General features: G+C 46.2%; 1 protein-coding gene across 1 annotated transcript; it reads left to right on the top strand.

Annotated features, from left to right (window-relative positions):
- Positions 1-2,692: 2,692 nt before the first annotated feature.
- LOC309966667 (GTPase IMAP family member 8-like) lies at positions 2,693-21,226 on the top strand (the record flags this gene model as incomplete). Its single annotated transcript, XM_082846870.1, has 8 exons — positions 2,693-3,193; positions 7,387-7,435; positions 8,355-9,277; positions 11,101-11,176; positions 14,389-14,458; positions 14,901-14,943; positions 18,381-18,429; positions 20,340-21,226. The coding sequence occupies exons 2-8, from the start codon at positions 7,393-7,395 to the stop codon at positions 21,224-21,226; spliced, it is 2,091 nt and encodes a 696-aa protein (XP_082702996.1). The 5' UTR covers positions 2,693-3,193; positions 7,387-7,392.
- Positions 21,227-21,838: the final 612 nt, after the last annotated feature.

Raw genomic sequence — 21,838 nt, 5'->3', positions numbered from 1 at the left:
ATTAATCATTAGAGAAATGCACATCAAAACTACAATGAGATATCATCTCACACCAGTCAGAATGGCCATCATCGAAAAATCTAGAAACAATAAATGCTGGAGAGGGTGTGGAGGAAAGGGAACCCTCTTGCACTGTTGGTGGGAATGTAAATTGATACAGCCACTATGGAGAACAGTATGGAGGTTCCTTAAAAAACTACAAATAGAACTACCATACGACCCCAGCAATCCCACTACTGGGCATATACCCTGAGAAAACCATAATTCAAAAAGAGTCAGGTACCAAAATGTTCATTGCAGCTCTATTTACAATAGCCAGGACATGGAAGCAACCTAAGTGTCCATCGACAGATGAATGGATAAAGAAGATGTGGCACATATATACAATGGAATATTACTCAGCCATAAAAAGAAATGAAATTGAGTTATTTGTAGTGAGGTGGATGGATCTAGAGTCCGTCATACAGAGTGAAGTAAGTCAGAAAGAGAAAAACAAATACCGTATGCTAACACATATATATGGAATCTAAGAAAAAAATGGTCATGAAGAACCTAGGGGCAAGACGGGAATAAAGACACAGACCTACTAGAGAATGGACTTGAGGATATGGGGAGGGGGAAGGGTAAGCTGTGACAAAGCGAGAGAGAGGCATGGACATATATACACTACCAAACATAAAATAGATAGCTAGTGGGAAGCAGCCGCATGGCACAGGGAGATCAGCTCGGTGCTCTGTGACCACCTGGAGGGGTGGGATAGGGAGGGTGGGAGGGAGGGAGACGCAAGAGGGAAGAGGTATGGGAACATATGTATACGTATAACTGATTCACTTTGTTATAAAGCAGAAACTAACACACCACTGTAAGGCAATTATACTCCAATAAAGATGTTAAAAAAAGAAAACAAAAAAAAAAAACACCATATGATCATCTCAATAGATACAGAAAAAGCATTTGACAAAATTCAACATCATTTCATGATAAAATCTCTCAAGAGACTGGATACAAAGGTAACAAACCTCTAATAATAAAGGTCATATACAATAAGCCCAGAGCTATCATACTCAACAGCGGAAAGCTAGAAGCTCTTCCTATAAGATCAGGACAAATACAAGAATGCCCACTCTCACCACTTCTATTCAATATCGTACTGGAAGTCCCGGGCAGAGCAATTAGCTAGAGAAAGAAATGAAAGACATCTAAATCAGAAAGGAAGAAGCAACGCTGCCTCTACCTTCAGATGACACGATCTTATAGATAGAAAATTTTAAAGACTCCACTCAAAAAATGCCGTAAGTAGTAGGCAAATCCAATGAAGTTGTGGGACACAAAATCATATACAAAACTCAGCTGCATTTCTAAACACTAATAATGATTTATGAGAAAAAGAAATTAAGAAAATAATCCCATTTACAGTAGCATCAGAAAGACTAAAACACCTAGGAATAAATTTAAGAAAGGAGGTCAAAGACCTGCACGTGAAAATGATAAGACATTGATAAAAGAAATTAAAAGACACAAATAAATGAAAATGTATTCCATGCTCATGGATTGAAAGAATTAATATTGTTAAAATACTACCATACTACCCAAAAGCATCTACAGATTCAGTGCAGCTCCTATCAAAATTCCAACGGTGTTTTTCAGAAACAGAAAAAACAATCCTAAAATTTGTAAGGAAGCACAAAATATTTCGAATAGCCAAAGCGGTCAGAGAATGACAAATACTGTATGATACCACTTTTTTATGTGGAATTTTTAAAAGCCAAATTCATAGAAATTGAGAGTAGAATGGTGATTACCAGGGGCTGGGAAATGGGAGAAATGGGGAGATGTTGGTCAAAGAGTACAAACTTCCACGTAGAAGATGAGTAGGTCTGGGGATCCAATGCACAGCACAGTGATTATAGTGTAATTCTGTATTATCTACTTGAGAATTGCTAAGAGAGTAGCTCTTACATGTTCTCACCACCAAAAAGAAATGGTAATTATGTGTCATGATGCAGGTGTTAGCTAATGTTATGGCAGTAATCATTCTGAAATATAAAAGTGTATCAAATCAACACATCATGCACTTTAAACACATACATTGTTATATGTCAATTATACCTCAATAAAGCTGGAGGGTATGGGCAGGGGGCAGAGTTGGGGGGGGTGACCAGGTGGAGTTCAGTGGGAGTTGGGTTCTTCACTAAAGATCTGGCAGGAATGGGTGAACATCACACCCCAGCCCATTAGCTTCAGATGAAGTTAATCCCCTCACTATATCCGTGGAAAGTCAACTCCAGAAGGTTGAAGTGAGTTAGGCAAGATCACACGGTTTGTTAATAATCTAACCAGGTCCAGGGCATGTGTCACCAAAATACTTCTCTCCACACAATGATTGGCTATTTTACTCACCTTTCTCATGACCCTCCTAAGAGGAGAAACAGTCACTTGAGTTGGAGGTACTACCAGAGATGGCTAGGTTAAGCCCTGTATAAAAATTTTCTGTCTTCTGCCGCTGTCCTATTTTTAATAGCTGGAAAAGCCCTCCTTTTCTTTCAGAATGATGAGACTTTGCGTGTGATGTTCCTAGCAGGTAGGACCACTTTGGTGGCATTGTCCACTCTGAGGTTCACTCAGAGATTCCTCTCAAATTCCTGTCCTGGGGAAGGAAGGCCATTTTATTTTGTTTTTTAAAAATGCCTGAAAAGCAAAAGAAAACTGGAGATAAGATTGCTGGTCAAAGGTCAGAAACAAAACGAGTCCTCAGAAACCTAAAGTGCTCTTCCCCACTGAGGTTATAGACCCTGCCAGGGACAAGATGCTGGTGTCACAGGAACCTCTGGAAAACAGTACCATAGCCCAAAGCAGCGGGTGGGATTCGCAATGACAACATTGCACACCCACCACCTCACTGGCCAATGTTTCTGTCTCTTTAAGTCATCACCACTGGGCCCCCCCTCCCTGAGCTTCCTGGTCTGAGAGGCACAGAGACTTCCTCCATGTGTGGAGAGGAAACCGCCCACTGCACCCACAGTCCAAGGGCAGGCGGTAGGTCAGGAGCTTCTGGGAGCCAGCGTTAGAGCCTGTCGCCAATCCTGCAGGAACGGTGAGCACGAGGGAAAAGGAACCAGCCCGGAGCAGGACCTGTGGGGAACAGGAAGAGCTCTGCCTGTGTGAAGCTGGCTGAGTGAGCAGCTGCGTTCCAGTAAGTATGTGAAAGGGGGGCAGGATCTAGAAACGGTAACTTCATGTGCCTCTAGGTTTGTAAGGTTGTTCTGAGTGTCAAACACAGTAAGTTCAGAAGAACAGGTAATCTTCTCGAGCTCTGCAGCGCACATGCTCTTCTTTGGGACTAAATTCTCTCTCCTTCCCTGCTCCCTTAGTCCTTCTGCTAGAACTACTGCAGAAGGCAATGAACACTCCCCAAATGCATGTGCAACAAATGCAAAAGATATTCCTGGGGGCTTATAAGGGAAGCTAACCTCAGAACAAGTTACAAAGTGAAAATTCTGTATATATCTGAGCTGAACCCTCCTAAAACCTCCACTCTCCTTAGCGCTATCCACAATAGTGCAAGAGACAGCTAAGGTTGTGAACTTGGTCCTCAACCCTTGCCCTACGTGATCACTTGAACATCTGCTCCCCACCCCAAACTGGGCTCTGTGGGCTGCTCTGGTGTCAATTAAGGGAGTTTGTTGATTTCTAGACACAAAATAACGAATCACTTTATGTGATTTAGCCCTGGGGTAAACTTTACAGAAGCTTTGGGGGGGTGGGGTGATGGGGGTGGGGTGGGTAACGGAGTGGGGGGGGCGGCGGCAGGAGAGTTACTGCAGAGACACCCACAGCTTTGGCTTGAGCTCTAGGCAAACCTACCATCTGAGTCCTTTGGCCAGAGACAGGTTACTCAGCCAACCTCTCCCTTGGCTTTTGCTTCGTTGTTGGTGCCAATAGGGGGAGAACACAGTTACCTGAGGAACCAGGTGGGCGACCTGAACAGGTAGAATTTGACACGGACGTTGAAGCACAGACAGGACTCAGGCAGAAATGTGCGGTGGGTTGAATGGTCCACAAGGTGGGTTGGAAAAGGCCCTGAAATCTGCTGTTTGTGGAGGGGCTGACTGGGGAGGGGATTAGGTGGGAATGAGGCTGGAGTAGACTGAGGAGAGACTGTGCTGTCGTGTTCAGGCGCTCGTGTGATCAGGCAAACTTGACCACAGAACGTTTAATTATATTAAATAATGTTCGAGTGGGTATTTTCCTTCAAAAAGCCTCAGGTTTGAGGCAAGAACATAAAGAGCTGGAGGGGAGCATCCCAGTCTCTCCAGCACACAGATTATATTTAGACTTATTTATTTACTTACTTTTTACTGAAGTATAATTGGCTTACAATATTATATTACTTTCGGGTATACAACATAGTGATTCTGCATTTTTATACTTATGCTCCATATAAAGTTAATATAAAATATTAATTAACTATATTCCCTGTGCTGTGCATTACATTGGTGTATCTTAGTTATTTTATACCCAGTAGTTTGTACCTCTTAATCCCCTTCCCCATCTTGCCCCTTCCCCCACTCCTCTCCCCAATGGTAAACACTAGTTTATTCTCTGTGTTTGTGAGTCTATTTCTGTTTTGTTATATTCCTCTGTTTGCTTTATTTTAAATTCCACATATAAGTGGAAACATACAGCATTTGTCTTTCTCTGTCTGACTTACTTCACTAAGCATAATCCCCTACAGGTCCATCTATGTTGTTGCAGATGGAAAGATTTCATTCTTTTTTATCTTTTTCATTCTTTTTTTATGAGTAATATTCCATTATATCTACCTGTCTGTATATATATGACACCTTCTTCATTCATCTGTTGATGGGCACTTAGGTTGCTTCCATACCTCGGTTATTATCAATAATGCTGCTATGAACATCAGGGTGCACACGTCTTTTTGAATTCGTGTTTTCATTTTCTTTGGATATATACCCAGGAATGAATTGCTGGATGATATGGTAGTTCTCTTTTTAATTTTTTGAGGAACCTTCATACTGTTTTCCACCGTGGCTGTACCAATTGACATTCCTGCTATCAGTGTACTAGGGTCCCCTTTCTCTACATCCTCGTCAACAACACCAGTTGTTTCTTGTTTTCGGATGACACCATTCTGACAGGGGTGCTCCGTGCTTCCTGTACCTGATATCTGTTTCCCTTTTCGGGTTAGGAAAGTTTTCAATTACAATTTCACCAAATACATTTTCTACCCCTTTCTCTCTCTTTTTCTGGGACCTCTATCATGTGAATGTTAGCACACTTGACCTTTTCCCAGAGGTCCCATAAACTCTCCTCATTTTTTTAAATGTGTTTTTGTTTTTGCTGTACTGATTGGATGATTTCCACTAGTCTGTCTTCTGTGTTCTTCTACATCGCCTAATCTGCTCTTAATTCCTTCTAGCGAATTTTTCGTTTCAGTTATCGTATTCTTCAGCTCTGACTGGTTTTTGCATTTTCTAATTCTCTGCCGAAGTTCCCACTGTGTTCATCTGTTGTTTACCCAAGTTCAGTTAGCATTTTTATTACTATTGCTTTGGACTCTTTGGCAGGTAAATTATTATCTCTGTTTCATTAGGGGTTTTTTCCTGGGGTTTTATCTTGTTCTTTCATTTAAAACACATCCCTTTGTTTTCTCATGTTGTTTGACTTTCTCTGTGTGTCTCTATGAAATTAGGTGAAACGGTTACCTGTCCAGGTCTCAAAGGCATGTCCTTGTGGGTAGCAACCCTTTGCAGTGTGCCTGTCACCAGTGGCTTTGGTGGGAGAGCTGGGCGTGAAGTGAGCGGGGACTGCTTCTTCTCCCACAGTGTGCTGGCGGCCACCACCTTGGTGGGAAGCAAGGCTGGAGGCAGAGGGCTAGAGCCAGAGCCAGGTGCCAGCCAGGGCTTCTCCTCGGCTCAGGGCTAGTTGTTAGCCTATTGTGGGAGGAGTCAAGGACCAAGGGGCTGGGCAGGAGTCCTAAGGGAGCTGGGCTTCCCCCAGATGTGATGACAGTCTTCACCTTGGCTGGGGGTGTGGCCAGGGCCTGAGAGCCTGAGGCTGCACTTCTGAGCTGCCTCTACTTTTTCCTCAGTGTGTACCCCTTGGTTAGAGGCAGGATAGAGAGCCAGAGGGGTTGGAGCCACACACCGGAGCTCTCTCTGCTCCTTCCCTGGTGCGCACATGCCCACTGGCAATGGCAGCCTCGGCCTTTGTGGGGGGCAGTGCTGGAGCAGTAGGGGCTGGAATGGGAGCCTGGAGAGGGCTGGGAGGCGCTCTGGGGCAGTCCCGGCAGGCTGGCCAGAGCACCAGGCAGTCTTCAAGGTACTGCCTCTGCACTGGGACTGAGAGCAAGCATGCTTGTGCTCTTCAAGACCAGAGTGTCAGGTTCTTACAGCCCTCCAGTAAGCCCTACTGATTTTCAAACCAGCTAAGGGGGCTCATCTTCCCAGTGTCAAGCCCAGGCCTGCGGTGCCTAGTATGTGGCTCAAACTCCCCACTCCCCAGGGAGGATCCCCAAGCCTGGGATAGCCCCTTCCGCTTCTAGGTCCCCACTAGGGACTCAGGTCCCAACTAGATTGCGTCTCCTCCCCTGTACCAGACTCCACGTGGTCCTTTCTTTACAGCCTTGATTGTGGAAAAGCCATTTTGCTAGTCTTCAGGTCATTCTCAGAGAGAGTTGCTCTATACGTAGCTGTAGCTTGGATGTGTTCATGGCGGCAGGTGAGCTCGGGGTCTCCCTCCTCCACCTCCTGGATCCCACCTCCTAGACGTATTAGGACGAGCCAAATTTTGTGGTTTTCTGAGCACAGAGTCAGGAGCTTTCCAGGTCAGCTTGGGAAATATGTCTGTTTTCTGATTTCCAAAACCAAAATTCCAAGTTTCTTCTTGTTTCCCAGGCCAACAACCCTAAGGTAGGTCTTAAGTCAGTGAGCAAACTTTCTTGTTCTCAGGGTTTGACAAACCCCCCACCCCACCCCCAGATGCTGAACCTCCAGGGAAAACTTATTTTCTACAACTTACCTCACTGACGTAGAATTACCTGGGAAAATGAACATCAAAAGCTTATTCATTGACATAGAGTAAGTGTTGTCATCTCCCCTCTGCTCTGTGCATTTCGAGGCCCTGAAAAGACAGCACAAGCTCACCAGGTGTTCTCATAGTATCGTCCCAACCACAGACCGAGCTCTTCCACTGTCTTCCCTAAATTCTGATGCTCGGAGAGGGCAGGAACTATGACATTTTCACTGTGGTGTCACCAGCATTTGGGGCTTTGCCTGACACCTAGTAGGTAGTTTTACCTACGAATGAATAATGAACGAGTGAACGAATGAAAAAATAAATAACTTGTGTTGGGGACACTTTCAGGGAATCATGAGAGGACAGAAGACAGCAAGAGATGAAGAAAACGCCTATGGTAAGAACATGCCTCACAACGCGTGTTTGCCCCCAGGTATGAGCTCTGGGTAGTAAGGGGGATGGGCTAACTCAACACTGAACAGAGAGAAGCCCCAGAGGTTTCTCGATGCTGGGATGAAACAGCAAGAGCCCTGGGGCTGGCATTTGACCTAGATCTCTGCCCCTGACCTGCTGTGAGATACTGAGTTCTTTGACTAACCCGCACCTCCGTCCCTAAGGTAAAATGAATAAACCTCCTCTGATCTCCACAGAAGGGGGTGTAGAGGGAATCCAACTATATACTAGAGGGAACATGACTCACCAGGTAGAAGGTGTTAGGGAACAAGGATGGAGGGTTAACCAGGTATCTTATTAGGCAGCAGGTTTAAGAGAGAGGAGAGGATGAGGAGGGAAAGAGGGAGGGGAGAAGAGATGGTCTCATCTTATCCTCCCAACAGCCCTATGAGGACGGCGCTACATTAATGATCCCATTTGTGCAGGAGAGGTTTAGCACTTAGATTAAGCAGCTTCCCAGGGTTACACTGCTGGCAGGGGGTGGGGCTGTGATTCAAACCCAGGGTGTGGGACAGCAGACAGCCCTCGTGGCCAGGCTCACTGGCCCTCCTGCCTATCTTCAGTAAGAGGGTATCTGGGGAAGTAAGGCAGAGGCCACTGAAGTTGTCCAATAGGGAGCAGCTATGCACAGTGTGGATGACAGGTCATGTCACACGAAGTAATGGCCTGTATTATACAGGGATGTCCTCTACAGAAACGTTCACCGGGTGCTGGTGCACCTACAGGTGCATGTGTGACGCCAAAGAGGGAAGAAATAGACGGGTAGAGATCCCCCGGAGTTCACAGATCTCCGACCAGGGCACTCAGTAAAGGTTTGGTCCGAAAAGCAGAAGTCGAAGCACTCTGTTCTCCTTTGTTCAAAGGCATCCAGGGGACCCGGGTGCCAGGATATGTGCTTTCAGGTTCGGGAGCTTACAGATCATTGGTGCTCACAGGTTTAGAAGCCCGCGAGTCTGCCCTGCAGGAGCCCAGGCTGCGGCTCCTCCTGGCCGGGAGGTCAGGGACTGGGAAAAGCGCCACGGGAAACAGCATCCTGGGCCAGAAGCGCTTCCTCTCCAGGCTCGGGGCGACGTCGGTGACCCGGACCTGCGCCACGGGCAGCTTCAGGTGGGCCAAGTGGGACGTGGAAATCATTGACACCCCGGACCTCTTCAGCTCCAAAGTCTCCCAGACAGACCCGGGCTGCGCGGAGAGAGGCCGCTGCTACCTGCTCTCGGCGCCGGGGCCCCACGCCCTGCTCCTGGTGACCCAGCTGGGCCGCTTCACGGCCCAGGACCAGCAGGCCTGGAGTGGGGTGAAGGCGCTGTTCGGGGACGGCATCGTGACGCGCACCATCGTGGTCTTCACCCGCGAGGAAGACCTGGCTGGGGGCTCGCTGCAGCATTACGTGCGCGACACCGAGAACCGCGCGCTCAGGGAACTGGTGGCCGAGTGTGGGGACCGATTCTGCGCCTTCGACAACCGAGCCGCCGGCGGGAAGCGGGAGGCGCAGGTGATGGCGCTGATGGGGCTGGTGGAGGAGCTGGTGAGGCACCACGGCGGCGCTCCCTACACCAACGACCTGTACAGCCTGGCGCAGGCCCTGGGGGGCGCGGACCCCGCGGAGAGGCTGCGCAGGGTGGCGGAGCGAGTGGCCTTCTGCGAGCAGAGGCGGCGGGAGCGCTGGCCGCTGACCTGGCTGTGGCGGTGGCCCAAGGCGCGGGGGAACTGGCGTAAGCTGGGCGTGTGCACCCTAATGGGCGCCCTGGTCCTGCTCTACCTGCTCTACAGGCACCGGCCAGAGGCCGTGACAGGGTGATACTCAGTTTTGCAGGTAACCTGGCAAGAAAGGAACTGAACACTTGGGTCTGAAGGGGGATTTCAAAGGAATCAGTTTTCAAGAGTTTCATATTTCCTCCAGTAAACAGTTTTAAAATAAAGTTGTGCCATTTTAAAACGTCCTTAAAACGTGTTAGTGAGCTTGATGTTTCGGTCCTCTCTTGAAAAATAGTAGAATGACTGGTGATTTTTAGTAGAAAATGGGTTCATAGCAAAGGGAAAACAGCTATTTTTATTTTGAGCTTGTGTTTGTTTGTTTAGACACTGCCTTCCTCCCTTTGGACTGCTATTTAAAAAACAAAAACAAAAAAACACAGACTGCATGGCTTAGAAACCACAGACATTTATTTCTCACACTTCTGGAGGCTGGAAGTCCAAAATCACGGTCCGGTTGGAGGGAGAGCCCTCTCTGAGATTGCAGGCTGCCAACTTCTGGCTGTGTCCTCACCTTGATGGAAGGGGCACTTTGGCAAGGGCACTAATCCCAATCATGAGGAATCTACCCTCATGAGCTAATAACCTCCCGCTGACCCCATCTCCTAATACCATCCTCTCCAGATTAGGTTTTCAACATGTAAATGCTGGGGAGGGGGACACAGACATTCAGAGCATAGCCTGCACTCTCTCTTCTTGATGTTTTCTGGTTCTTATGGGTAGATATCTCCCTTCAGTGATCCTTGTAATTTTTTTTTTTTTTTTTTTTTTTTTTTTTGCGGTACGCAGGCCTCTCACTGTTGTGGCCTCTCCCGTTGCAGAGCACAGGCTCCGGACGTGCAGGCGCAGCAGCCATGGCTCATGGGCCCAGCCGCTCCGCGGCATGTGGGATCTTCCCCGACCGGGGCACGAACCCGTGTCCCCTGCATCGGCAGGCAGACTCTCAACCACTGCGCCACCAGGGAAGCCCCTGATCCTTGTAAATTTTTATTACCATCAAGGAAAGAGATGTCACAGTCATACATATTAATGTTTACTTCTGATACATCGGTTTATTTACCAGTACAATGGCTTAGTACCAAGAAGTTAAATGTAACTACACTGAAAATAACACAGTTTCCAACTTTCTAGCATGTATTATGGTTCATGTCTGTCCAAAATGAAGTAAGATTTGGGGAAAATAACATGCAATGTCTTCAATGTAGTCATCTATCTGGATTTTTTAAATAATAATAATAATAAAGCGCCTGTCTCAAAATGGAGAAGAGAGGGGTGGCAGGGTCATCGGCAGAGAGCCACAGAGCACTGGAGGTTAGGTGTGGCTGTACCGTGGGGTTTTTACAGGGGATGGGCCAACCCACATAAGTCTGTGAATGCCAGCCTTACGTTGTGTAAGCAAACGCTAGGATCTGTTTATTTCCATATTTCTGAATGTGACAGAACACTTTAAAGGAAGTCTTTCTATCAGCCATGTGCTAGTTAGGAGGTGTGGATACAGGAGGAGGCAGATATCCCAATACTACCAGGGCTCAGGGGTGCTAAGGGCCGGGAGGTTGTGCGCAGGCATCCTAGGGCCATCCCAGCTCCACGTGGAGAAGGGGCCTATGCACATGCACTTCGATGCCACCTCGGGTTAAGGGCCTGCAGAGACTCAGGATGACTATGGGCTTAGAGTGGCCTGCAGTTGGGTGGGGGGGGGGGGTACCTGAGGGCCATAGTAGTGGGGCAGGGAGTTGGGCTCTGTGAAGCCTGGCTGGAAAAGAAGTCCATTATCAATTCCTGCCTTCAGCGTCGTGCTGGGCCCATGCAGGAACTCTCAGCCATGGAGGCACTCTTTCCACACCCTGAGGGCCCCAGGAAGGGGCCGACGTAGCGGAGACCGCCTGTGTCCGCAGCTTGCCCATCCAGGGCCACGTGCGTATGAGCGTGCGTTGTAAGCCAAAGACTTCGCTTACCATGGGGTTGATTGTCACCTGCTTGTTCTTTCATTTTTCGTTTTCTCACGTCAGGGTGTCCACATATGCCCTCCAGTTTCTGTCATTGCTTATTATTTTTGTCTTGTTTGTAAATGGACATGTGATTTTTAAAATAAATATGAGTGTTAGGATTGTAAAATTCTCATGCGGACTGTAGCATATAGAAATGTGTAGGATCAGAGGAAGGCTTGACATCCGTGGGTGAAACACCCTGCTTGGGGCATCACCAGGACCATTGTGGGGGACAGTGGAAAGAGCAGGAGATGTGCAGAGGGCTTGTGTGACAAAGCCGGTCCCCTATGAACTTGCTCCAGGACCTTGGGCACAAGGGGATTCAGCTTTTCTTGAGATGTATATATTAATATTAATCCTTATAGCTTTCATGTATGATGAAGTAACATGAGTGAAAGCACTTTGTAGGTTAAATTCCATAAGAATATAGTACAGAAACAAAAAGTCTAAGACGAAACTTCTCATAATAATAATCCTCATAAATAAATCTCATACTCATAAATACATAAATTTCACACTCATGAATACTCCGCATTTATTCTTCATAATAATAACTACTCCACATTATTCTATGTATAGAGTTGGGAGCTAGTGGTAATATAAGGTCGGCATGATTAGTCATCAAATATATTTACAAAGTGCAGTCAAAGTTGTATTTGTTCTCTAAAATATTGCTAGTTTCTAATCCTTAGATTTAGAACTATGCAACATGGCTCATAAGTAAATGGAAGACACGATTTTTAGTTTTTAAAATGTAATTTAGGGACTTCCCTGGCGGTCCAGTGGTTAAAACTCCACGCTTCCACTGCAGAGGGCACGGGTTCCATCCCTGGTCGGGAACGAAGATCCCGCGTGATGCGCGGGCAGCCAAAAAAATTTAAAATATATACAATTTAATGTTACACATGTAATACAAGATAGATCATAAAACAAAATAATATAAGACTGATCATAAAATAGAAAACAGAAGCTGTAGAGAGAACACTATAATATAATAACAATTTATTGCCTTAATATTTTATGATGAAAAATACCTCATGAGGTATGAAGGGTAATTATCATTAACAGCCTTTTATTTGAAGAGGAAAGTAATGTACTGAGAGTCAAGTGATTTTCTAAGGGCAAAACGTGGCAAATCAGAATTGGAACTTATTTTTCCTTATTGTCCTATAGGAAGAGCTTCCTGAACCAGACACAGGGTCAAAATGCTATAACTTCTCAAAAACTGTCTATTTGAGTGAATATATATATATATATATATATATATATATATATATATATATATATATATACACATATATATCTCGACTACTTACATGTCCTCTCATTTTCTTTCCTTTTTTTCCTCACCTTTTCTTTTATCTCTTCAAGAATAAAAATTCGTTGATCGTGTGCTGATGAAGTTTCTTTCATATTTCCATGCCCTGCTGCCTGGATCAACTGTCATTTTATCTAAAGAGGTTCATATTTGACTTACTTCTGAGAGTTGTTTTTGGTCATGATGAGTTTTTCTTTTTTTTTAATTAATTTATTTATATGTTTGGCTGCACTGGGTCTTCGTTGCTGCGCATGGGCTTTCTCTAGTTGCGGTGAGAGGGGGCTACTCTTTGTTGCAGTGTGCGGGCTTCTCATTGCAGTGGCTTCTCTTGTTGCGGAGCACGTGCTCTAGGCACGCGGTCTTCAGTAGATGTGGCTCACAGGCTCTAGAGCGCAGGCTCAGTAGTTGTGGCACACAGGCTTAGTTGCTCCACAGCATGTGGGATCTTCCTGACCCAGGGCTCGAACCCATCTCCCCTGCATCAGCAGGCGGATTCTTAACCACTACGCCACCAGGGAAGCCCCCAAGATGAGTTTGTCAAGCAGAAGATTTCAAACAATGCATACCCTCTTACGTAGTCTTGTACAATATTCATTATTGTACAATATTCAATTCTTGTACAATATTCAATATTCATCACCTGGCTGGGCAGATGCCACTACGCCTTCCAGAGAATATCTTATGGATTGAACTCCCTAGAAGAGGAATTCCTATAACTCCTTGGGGAAGCCAGAGCTAGACTATGACCCAAGACTCTTTTTTTCTGCCCCGGGAGCCTTCATCTGATAGTGGCAATGTTTGCCTTTTCTTATACAACTGCATTTGGGCTTGTTTATTCCAGCAATAAAATATTTTGAGATTTTTTCTAAATTTGTCTTTTACCTCTTTTTTTTTTTTAAGTAGTTGTCTTCCAAAATGATGTAGTGTTTTGTTTTAATTATTATTGGGGGTCATCATTATTTTTATACCTTACATTCAATCTCCTTCTCGGCCCATTTCTTATTTATTTTATATTTCCTTTCACTCTACACCATTAATTTTAGGCACTCCTTTTTACTTTGGAAATAGTGTTAAATCGTGTATATCCCTTGATTTACTACATCTGAAAACACCTAAGATCTATTCTTCCACTTGCTGGCGAAATAGCTCATGGATACGCTGAAGAGAACTGCTTACCACTCCTCAAACATCACACACACACCCCCAAGAAGAGACACCCAGCCCCAAGAAACAAAAGACAAGGGTAGTCACTTTCTGCCTCCCATCCCTGGGGAGTTTCTGGAAGGGAGGAAGGCTCCATTCTAACATGTTCCACATCTGGGCTCCAGCTTTGCACGAAGGTAGACAAGTCCTCCTTCCTGAAAAGCCAGTGATTCTTTCCTGTGCCAAAGAAAATAACTAATTTTCTCAGTAGATCTCTTTGTAGGTGCTTTCACAGGGAGACTCAGGTCAGCGTGGTCTGTGTTAGAGTGAGAGGTACTTGGACTCAACAGGAGAGATGAAACGTTGATCTTCCGGGAATGGTGGCCGGAGAGCACGACACGCCCGCGGAGGCAACAGGGCTCTTTAGCAACGGGGGAACTGGGGGGATTGGGGCCCGTGTTCTTCTCTTTCACGCTCCAAACATCACTTCTTTGCACACGTCTTAAAGAGGAAATGGGAGTGGGCGAGGGAATCGCGGGCTCCGACAGGAAGCATCCCATTAGGGGGGAAGCACGCTCCGAACTCGCTGCTTTCCGGTTTCCGCAGCAGCAGTTTCGCCCCATCCGGAGGGGGTGTCCCCAACTGCGGGGACAGGGGGCGCACTCCGTCAGCCCCATTTTCCTTCTTGCCCTGCAGCCGTGCCCTGGAACCTTAGGCCGCGCGCTCGCGCCAACCCGCCGGCACCCAGCCCGCAGCGCCGCGCCTGGTAAGGGGAACCCGGCGGGGGTCCCAGCGTCCTGGGTGGAGGCCCGGGGAGGGGGGGCGCGTCCTGGAGGCCGCGGCTGAGTCAGGGCTACTGATTTCTCGTGGGATCTGACACCGGTTACCGTACTTCTGGGCTCTCCCATCAGTGAAACGGGGCGCCGATGGTGAGCGTTATGGGCAACCGCGGATTCCTAGCGGGAGGGAAGCGGCTTCGGGAACCGCTCACCCCGCGTTCACGGCCCACAGCTTTCCACAGCGTGGAGGTCTTTTCCGTCTAGTTGCCTACTTCTTAGCTCTTCTGACTTTCATAAGCTTCACGGGGTTTCATAAAGCTTCACTAAGATTCTCAACCCATTTGACAGATGAGTAAACTGAAACTCACCAGGTGCCCTAACTAGGTGGGGCGGACGTCTCAGTTTTAGCTCTTCACTTCCCCGTACCAGCCCCGCCCCATCCCTGACAAGCACCACGCCCCCTGAGGCCTGGGTACCGGGAGTCTATTCCTAGGGGTCCACAGGACAAGTTCGGGGTCATTATGTTCCCGCCCTCATTGAGCCACGTGCTCCAAACGGAACCTCTCAGTGAACATTGTTCATTGATCTGAAAACCAGCCCATTCTCCCCCAAATACCCACACTTTTCCTACAACACGATGTAGAACTCGACCGTATGGCAGACAGATTCCAGTGTGTACAGGAACCAACCCTTTGCTAAAGCTCCTGTGAGAGCCGCGTTATGAAATCACAATACCAGGAAACAGAGGGAGGGGGCAGGTGGGCGAAGGAGAATATGAATCAGGAAGACAGAAAATATTTTTATCTTTCCTAAAACAGCATGAGAGAGCCTGCTTTCCAATGGTTTGATAAAGTAAGGTGCCGTCAAGATAAAATCAGGTTCGTGTAGTGTACAAATCAGGAGGTACATTATATGCTCATTGGCTTCAACCTCCTACCTAAGCTACATCCTCCTGCTGCTCCTGTCAGATACTCTTATAATCTCTGCCCGCATGCTGCCCGCGACTCTCTCACGATTCCTGATCCCACCTGGGGGAAGATTTAAAGGGTTTTCCTTGTGGAGAAGAAATGTGCCTCCACTCCCGATTCTCCCTCTTCTGTCTACTATGTGATTGACACGTGTCACGTTCCTTCGAGTTTAGGATGTTTCCCGATCTTTTCTTAGGCTTGATTCTGTCCTTTTAATATTCTATGACTCATTTTAGCATCTCCATCAATATTCTTTCTGACTAGCCTCTGCACACTTTATTATTTGTTAATATCTGTCCAAAATAATCTACTCCTCGGTGGGACGTGTCTCCCCCAGCAGCCTGACCCACTCAGAAGACGGTTCAGGAGGACCGTGCGCGCCTCTGCTAATGTAACCTGAACTTTGACTGGCTTTTGTGAGGCCACAGAGCTCCATTTGGGTCACACTGATCATCAAGTCATGGGAAAACACCAGATTGCTTTAAACTGAAATACTTCCATTCCGAGCAACTTCTGCCCCTGCGATTTTACCTTTGAATAATCTTTTTTTTTTTTTTTGAAAACGTGCACTCAAGATTTTGCAATACAGTTCCCTTTGTTAGTTTTAGGGTAAGCTTCCAGCCTGCCTGCCTCAGTTTATGTCCTGACCATGGATGGCAGCATGGTATGTGGTGTTCCAAGAGGTTCATTGACTGTATAATCTCTTCTCCACCCTGATAAATCTAGGCGAATACACAGGCAAAATGAGCCATGTTTTGGTCTTAGCTCCATGGAAGTTGTGTGATCGTGGGCAGGTCAGTTGAGGCTCAGTTTCCTAATATTTTAATAGAAATTTTAATACCTATCTTGATCACATCATAGGGAATTTAGGAGAACGATTCAAAGAATGGACATGAAAGAAACTTGAAAATTACAAACGGCTGCACAGAGGATTATTACCATGGTAAAGTTATCATCAACATTGTCACCACTGTCGTCATCGTCTTTTCCGCATCGATATATTGATTCCAATATATAGCAACTGCCGTCTGAAGTAGAAAAGATGTCAGAGGATTTGAGCAGTTTCAGCGAAAGCTGGAGTGTTATTGGCCAGAGGCCAGGACAGCGCGTGGGAGAATGTGGCGAGGAAAATGCTCTTCTCCGGGCTTAAGGAAAGGAAAGTGGCGCAGAAGCAGAAGGAAGGAAGGAAGGAAGTTGCCTTAATAAATTCTGAGCATGTGACAAGGGCTGGTTTCCCTAATGAGGGCCATTTCTGTTCTTCCCTCCTGAGGGAACAGAAGCATGTGAAAGAGGCAGAAATAACAGAATTGACCTGAATAGCAAATGAACTATGAAAACCGTTTTGAATTCAATGTTAATCAATAAACTGCACCTTTAAACCAATTAAGACATCCTAAGATATGCCCATCAGGGTGACCAAAAAATTAAAAATCTAATATCACCAAGCGTAGGTGAAGATTGGGGGATTCTCACCCATGGCTGCTGCCAGTATGACTTAGCACAAGCTTCTTGGAGTCACATTTGGCAGTATCTTGTCAGGTGGAAACTACATATCCCAGAGAAATCGTCCATGTGCACAAGGAGGCGTGTAGGGGGATTCTTCTGCAGCGTGGTTTGTAGTAGCAAGCACGTATTTTGGCACACCAAGTGTTTGTTAATAACATTGAGTTGGATAAAATGCTACATAAATAATGTCACTGACATAAAAGATTAAAATGCCAAAAAGTACTATATATTACCTATACATACATGTGTATCTCAGAATATTGGTTGCCTCTGAAGGGAAGAGGGAGAATGAGACGGGTTGGGGGGAGTCAAAAAAATAAATAAATGGAACTATATGTGTAATGTTTTAACTTTTTCAGTCAAACCAAACAGCAGCAGTGAAAATGCCAAAATACTTAGATCTGTTCACTGCAAATAGTGGGCATTTGTTTCATTACTCTGTGTATTTCTCCCCTTAAAATGTTTGCTTCAGAACTGCATAATCTTTAAAACTGAATAAATAAAATACAGTCTCAGAGATCATCTTAATTATAGTGGCACACTGCATGCTTGCCTTTTCTAATGCTCACCTTTTCTAGCACCAAGAAGAACGACACAATATTATGTCTCATCTGAATGAAACATTTATCCCCATAGTTTTGCCAATTTCTGGTTATATCTTCTGGAAAATTTTTTAAGTGGTTATTGGGAGACCCACAAGGAAAGACATGTGGTTTAAAACTGAGCAGGAAATGAATTTATCTTGAATTTGTCCTGAATGTTGACTCTGTCCCTCAGTCATGGCACCAGCTTCTCTCCACCAGCTGCTCAGAGGGGAGGGAGGGTGGTGGCCGTGCTCCTCCGTCTTCTACCTCGTCCTCTCATGTCTGTGCTCAAAGGAGCCCTGGCTCCCCAATTCCACACTCCCATTAGAAGCTACATTGTACTTTCTTCCTTGCCACTGGGATATCCATCTGGTACAAAGAGTTTCTGGGGCTGGAAATGGCCAGTACTTCAAACAAGCCAATGTCATTTACAGCAAGGCAATTTTTATTCTGTAGTCTAGCAAGTTTGCTTACTTTGATTCCAATAACAATAGTAATAATAAAACAATAAAGAAAATCCTGCTTCTCATTCCACAGAAGAAGACTTTCTTTATTTCATGCCTTTTCAGGTAGAGGGGAGATAATCAACTGACTTGTTTTCAAACATTTCATGCTTTCCTATAGGATGAGGAAAAAGCAGGAGTTCATTGTGCTAATATAACCTAGCATCACCTGGCTTGCTTAAAGTTATATATGGATATTTGAAAGTAAACTATAAGTTAGAAAATTAGCGATGGAAACGGCTCATCTAAGGATAATTATTCTTGGCTGTCTGAATTGGAGGTGTTCTCAGGCCTTACCAAGTCCCATATGGACACCTGCTTTTTATTCCTTTCCTTTTTTTATTCCAGAAGAGAATGGAAGGGCTTCAGAGGAGCAGATACGGGACTATGGCTGAAGGTAAGAAAGCCTCCAAATTCTCAAGAGCTCTAGGCATCGGGGGAGAGTCACTGTTTTCTCTCCTCCTCTCCCTCACCTCAAACACAGTGACAGAAAAGAAACCCAGTTATTTTCCACTGCAGAAGAAAAGGAAGCTACCATGTTCTTATCTTCCCCACCATCATCACAGCACACACACCGGAGTGTGAAGCGCTCCCCTGTGCCGTGATGTATGGGAAATGAGGAAATGAAACTTCAAGTCAGAGGTCAGGGGACTTGGAAACGAATTGTGAAAATGATATCCTTCCCTGCCTGCACTCAACTGAAAAGAGGAAAACTTCCCCATAAAGATTTAGTGATCGTGTTTGCTAAAAAAAAATCCAGGATACTTAAGAAAGGGAAGAACCAACACAGGGTAAAAGGAATAACAATAACAGATTTTAGGAGACTAAAACAACTTAATTCATTTGAGCTCCTAAGAACTCCAGAAATCCTCGGATTCTCGCTCTCTTCATCCCTTGAAGATTTTAGCTCTGATGCAGGGTCACCCTCGACAACACCACTTTTGTTCTAATTTCCTGTCATTCTATCAGCCAAATTGACGATCTTTCCAACGCATGTATTTCTTACACATGATGGTCTTATCATCTCTTCCTCAGCCACCGATCCAGGGTCATCTGTCAGACTGTTGCGGTCTCACACACACCTGCGAACTTCCCTCGGAGAGGAATCAGAACCAAGACAGAACACCAATATCCAGTGCAAATCCAAAGTAGATTAGTGATAGGCGTTTATTACGCACAAAAGCGCAAACCGATCGGGGCCTCACCAAAAGCAGGGTGAGACCCCGAGTCTTGTACGGGTGTGGTTTTTATATCCCAGGGTAACAGGATGTTCGTTCTAATTTTGAACGATTGGGTCGGCCATCCGGAACCCAGCGTCTTCCTGTTCACATTCTGCTGGCAAGAAAAGCTCAATTTCACAGCAGCCAAGTCAGGCGGTTAGCAATAAAAGCAGTTACGGTGCAAACAGTTTTAAACCAAAACATTCCATCATTAATTCCAAGTATTACAATCGAAACTGTATGTTCTGGGACAGCGTGTCCCGTCACAAGACTCCGTCCTTGACTTTAACGACAAGCCTTCTGTAGGCTCACGTCCAAACATCCAACTCCCCACCCAAAAAGAGGAAACCCGGGGACATTCAGCTGGTCCTAAGTGGGTGGTCACTGGAGCTCTTACATCTGAGACTTCCTTAACCCCCAAGGTTCAGATGAATGTGATTGGCAGCCTGTGTACCTGGGAATTAATTGGTGGGGGAAAGAGAGGTGATAATAGTTTCTCACTGATGACTTCTCATCCTCCACCTCTTTCTAATCTCACGTTTATTTAGCATGAAACTGGGCTAAGCACCTTCCCTGGAAAAGCTCAGGGACCAGCTTTCTGAAAGCTGTGTTTTCCCTGGTCCTGACGAAGTCCCTGGAGCATCCTTCATAGTGTAGCGGTTCTTACTCCTGGCTATGGGTCCAAGTTCGGGCTCCCAGTGTGGGCTTCCTGCCATTCAAGAGTCGCCTCAAGTTGTCTGCAAACATTTGTATGTATTTAAATATCACTGTTTGGCAGGGAGAGAGGTCCATAGCTTTCATGAGATACCATGAAAGGTCCGTGACCTAAAAATCTTAAGAATCACTAACTTTACCAACAAGGACCTACTGTATAGCACAGGGGACTCTGCTCAATATTCCGAAATAACCTAAATGAGAAAAGAGTTTGAAAAAGAATAGATACACGTATATGTATAGCGTAATCATTTTGCTGCACACCTGAAGCTAAGACAACATTGTTAATAAACTAAACTCCAAGATAAAATAAAATTTTTTTAAATCACTGACTTAGTAAAACACGAAAAACTCTTTTTTTTTTTTTTTATAGGCGAGATAGAACATAAGCTATTTGCAACCTCGTCCTCATTGAGGATCATCCTGGTGGGCAAAACAGGCAGCGGGAAGAGCGCCACCGGGAACAGCGTCCTCTGCCAGCCAGTGTTTGAGTCCAGGCTGGCGGCCCAGTCGGTGACCAGGAAGTGTCAGGGCGCAACGGGCACGTGGGATGGGAGGAGCGTCCTGGTGGTGGACACGCCCCCCATCTTTGAGGCGAGGGCCCAGGACCAAGAGGCGTACGAGAACATCGGGGACTGCTACCTGCTCTCGGCCCCGGGGCCTCACGTGCTGCTGCTGGTGACCCAGCTGGGGCGCTTCACAGAGCAGGACGTGGTGGCCGTGACCAGGGTGAAGGAGGTCTTTGGGGCGAGAGCCCTGAGACACACGGTCATCCTCTTCACCCACAAGGAGGACTTAGGGGACGGATCCTTGCGTGACTACGTAGCAAACACAGACAACGTCAGGCTGAGGGGCCTGGTCCGGGAGTGCGGGCACAGGTACTGCGCCTTCAGCAACCGGGCCTCCGGGGACGAGCAGAGGAAGCAGCTGGCCGAGCTGATGGCCGTGGTCGAGGGGCTGGAGAGGGAGCTCCAGGGCGCCTACCTCAGCAACGACCTCTTCTTTGATGCACAGCGGCTCCAGCAGGGCGGGGGCGACCCCCATGGAGAAGGTCACGTGCGCTACCTGGCCAGGGTGCGGTCGCATGTTGCAAAGCAGAAGCAAGACCTGAGAGAGGCCCAGAGAAACCGCGCCTTCAAGGCGCTCCTGCGGGTCAAGCGCTCGATCGCTTCTCACATCGGAATATTTGCTGTTTTTGTTATATGCTTTTTGAGTTTTGTTGCCATTTTAATTAGCTTGTGTAGCACTCACGAATGCTGAGCATTTTCAGATGATACCTGCCATCAGCTTCCATTTTTTCAGAGTCAGTATCTTTGTCTATGTTGATAAGGAACTTTATTTGCTTTTCGTGTAGTTTCACTTTCAATTTCCCTTCCTTGCACCAGACACACCATCCATTTTCTTCAGTTGCTTTATATTTTCTATCCACCTGACCCATCCATAGATCAGTCCAGAACAGGCTGTTGTCCAATGTCTGGAAACAGTTCTTTTACGCAGGCATACCTCGGAAACATCGCAGGTTTGGTTCCAGACCACCACAACAAAGTGACTATCAAAAGTATCACACCAAGTTCTTGGTTTCCCCGTGCACATAAAAGTTATGTTTATGCTACACTGTAGTCTATTTAGGGTGCAATAGCATTTTGTCCAAAAAACAATGTATATACCTGAGTCTAAAATTACTTTACTGCTAACCATCATCTGAGCCTTCAGTGAGTCATAATCTTTTTGCTGGTGGAGGGTCTTCCTCCATGGTGACGGCTGCTGACGTTTGGGGCAGCTGTGACAATTCCTTAAGATAGACAGCAGTGGAGTTTGCGACATCAATTGACTCTTCCTTTCACAAATGATTTCTCTGTTGCACACAATGCC

Source organism: Leucopleurus acutus, assembly GCF_964270905.1.
Source record: "Leucopleurus acutus genome assembly, chromosome: 9".
Classification (NCBI taxonomy): Eukaryota; Metazoa; Chordata; class Mammalia; order Artiodactyla; family Delphinidae; genus Leucopleurus; species Leucopleurus acutus.
The sequence above is the reverse complement of the archived record's forward strand: the minus strand, read 5'-3'. Positions and strand labels throughout refer to the sequence as shown.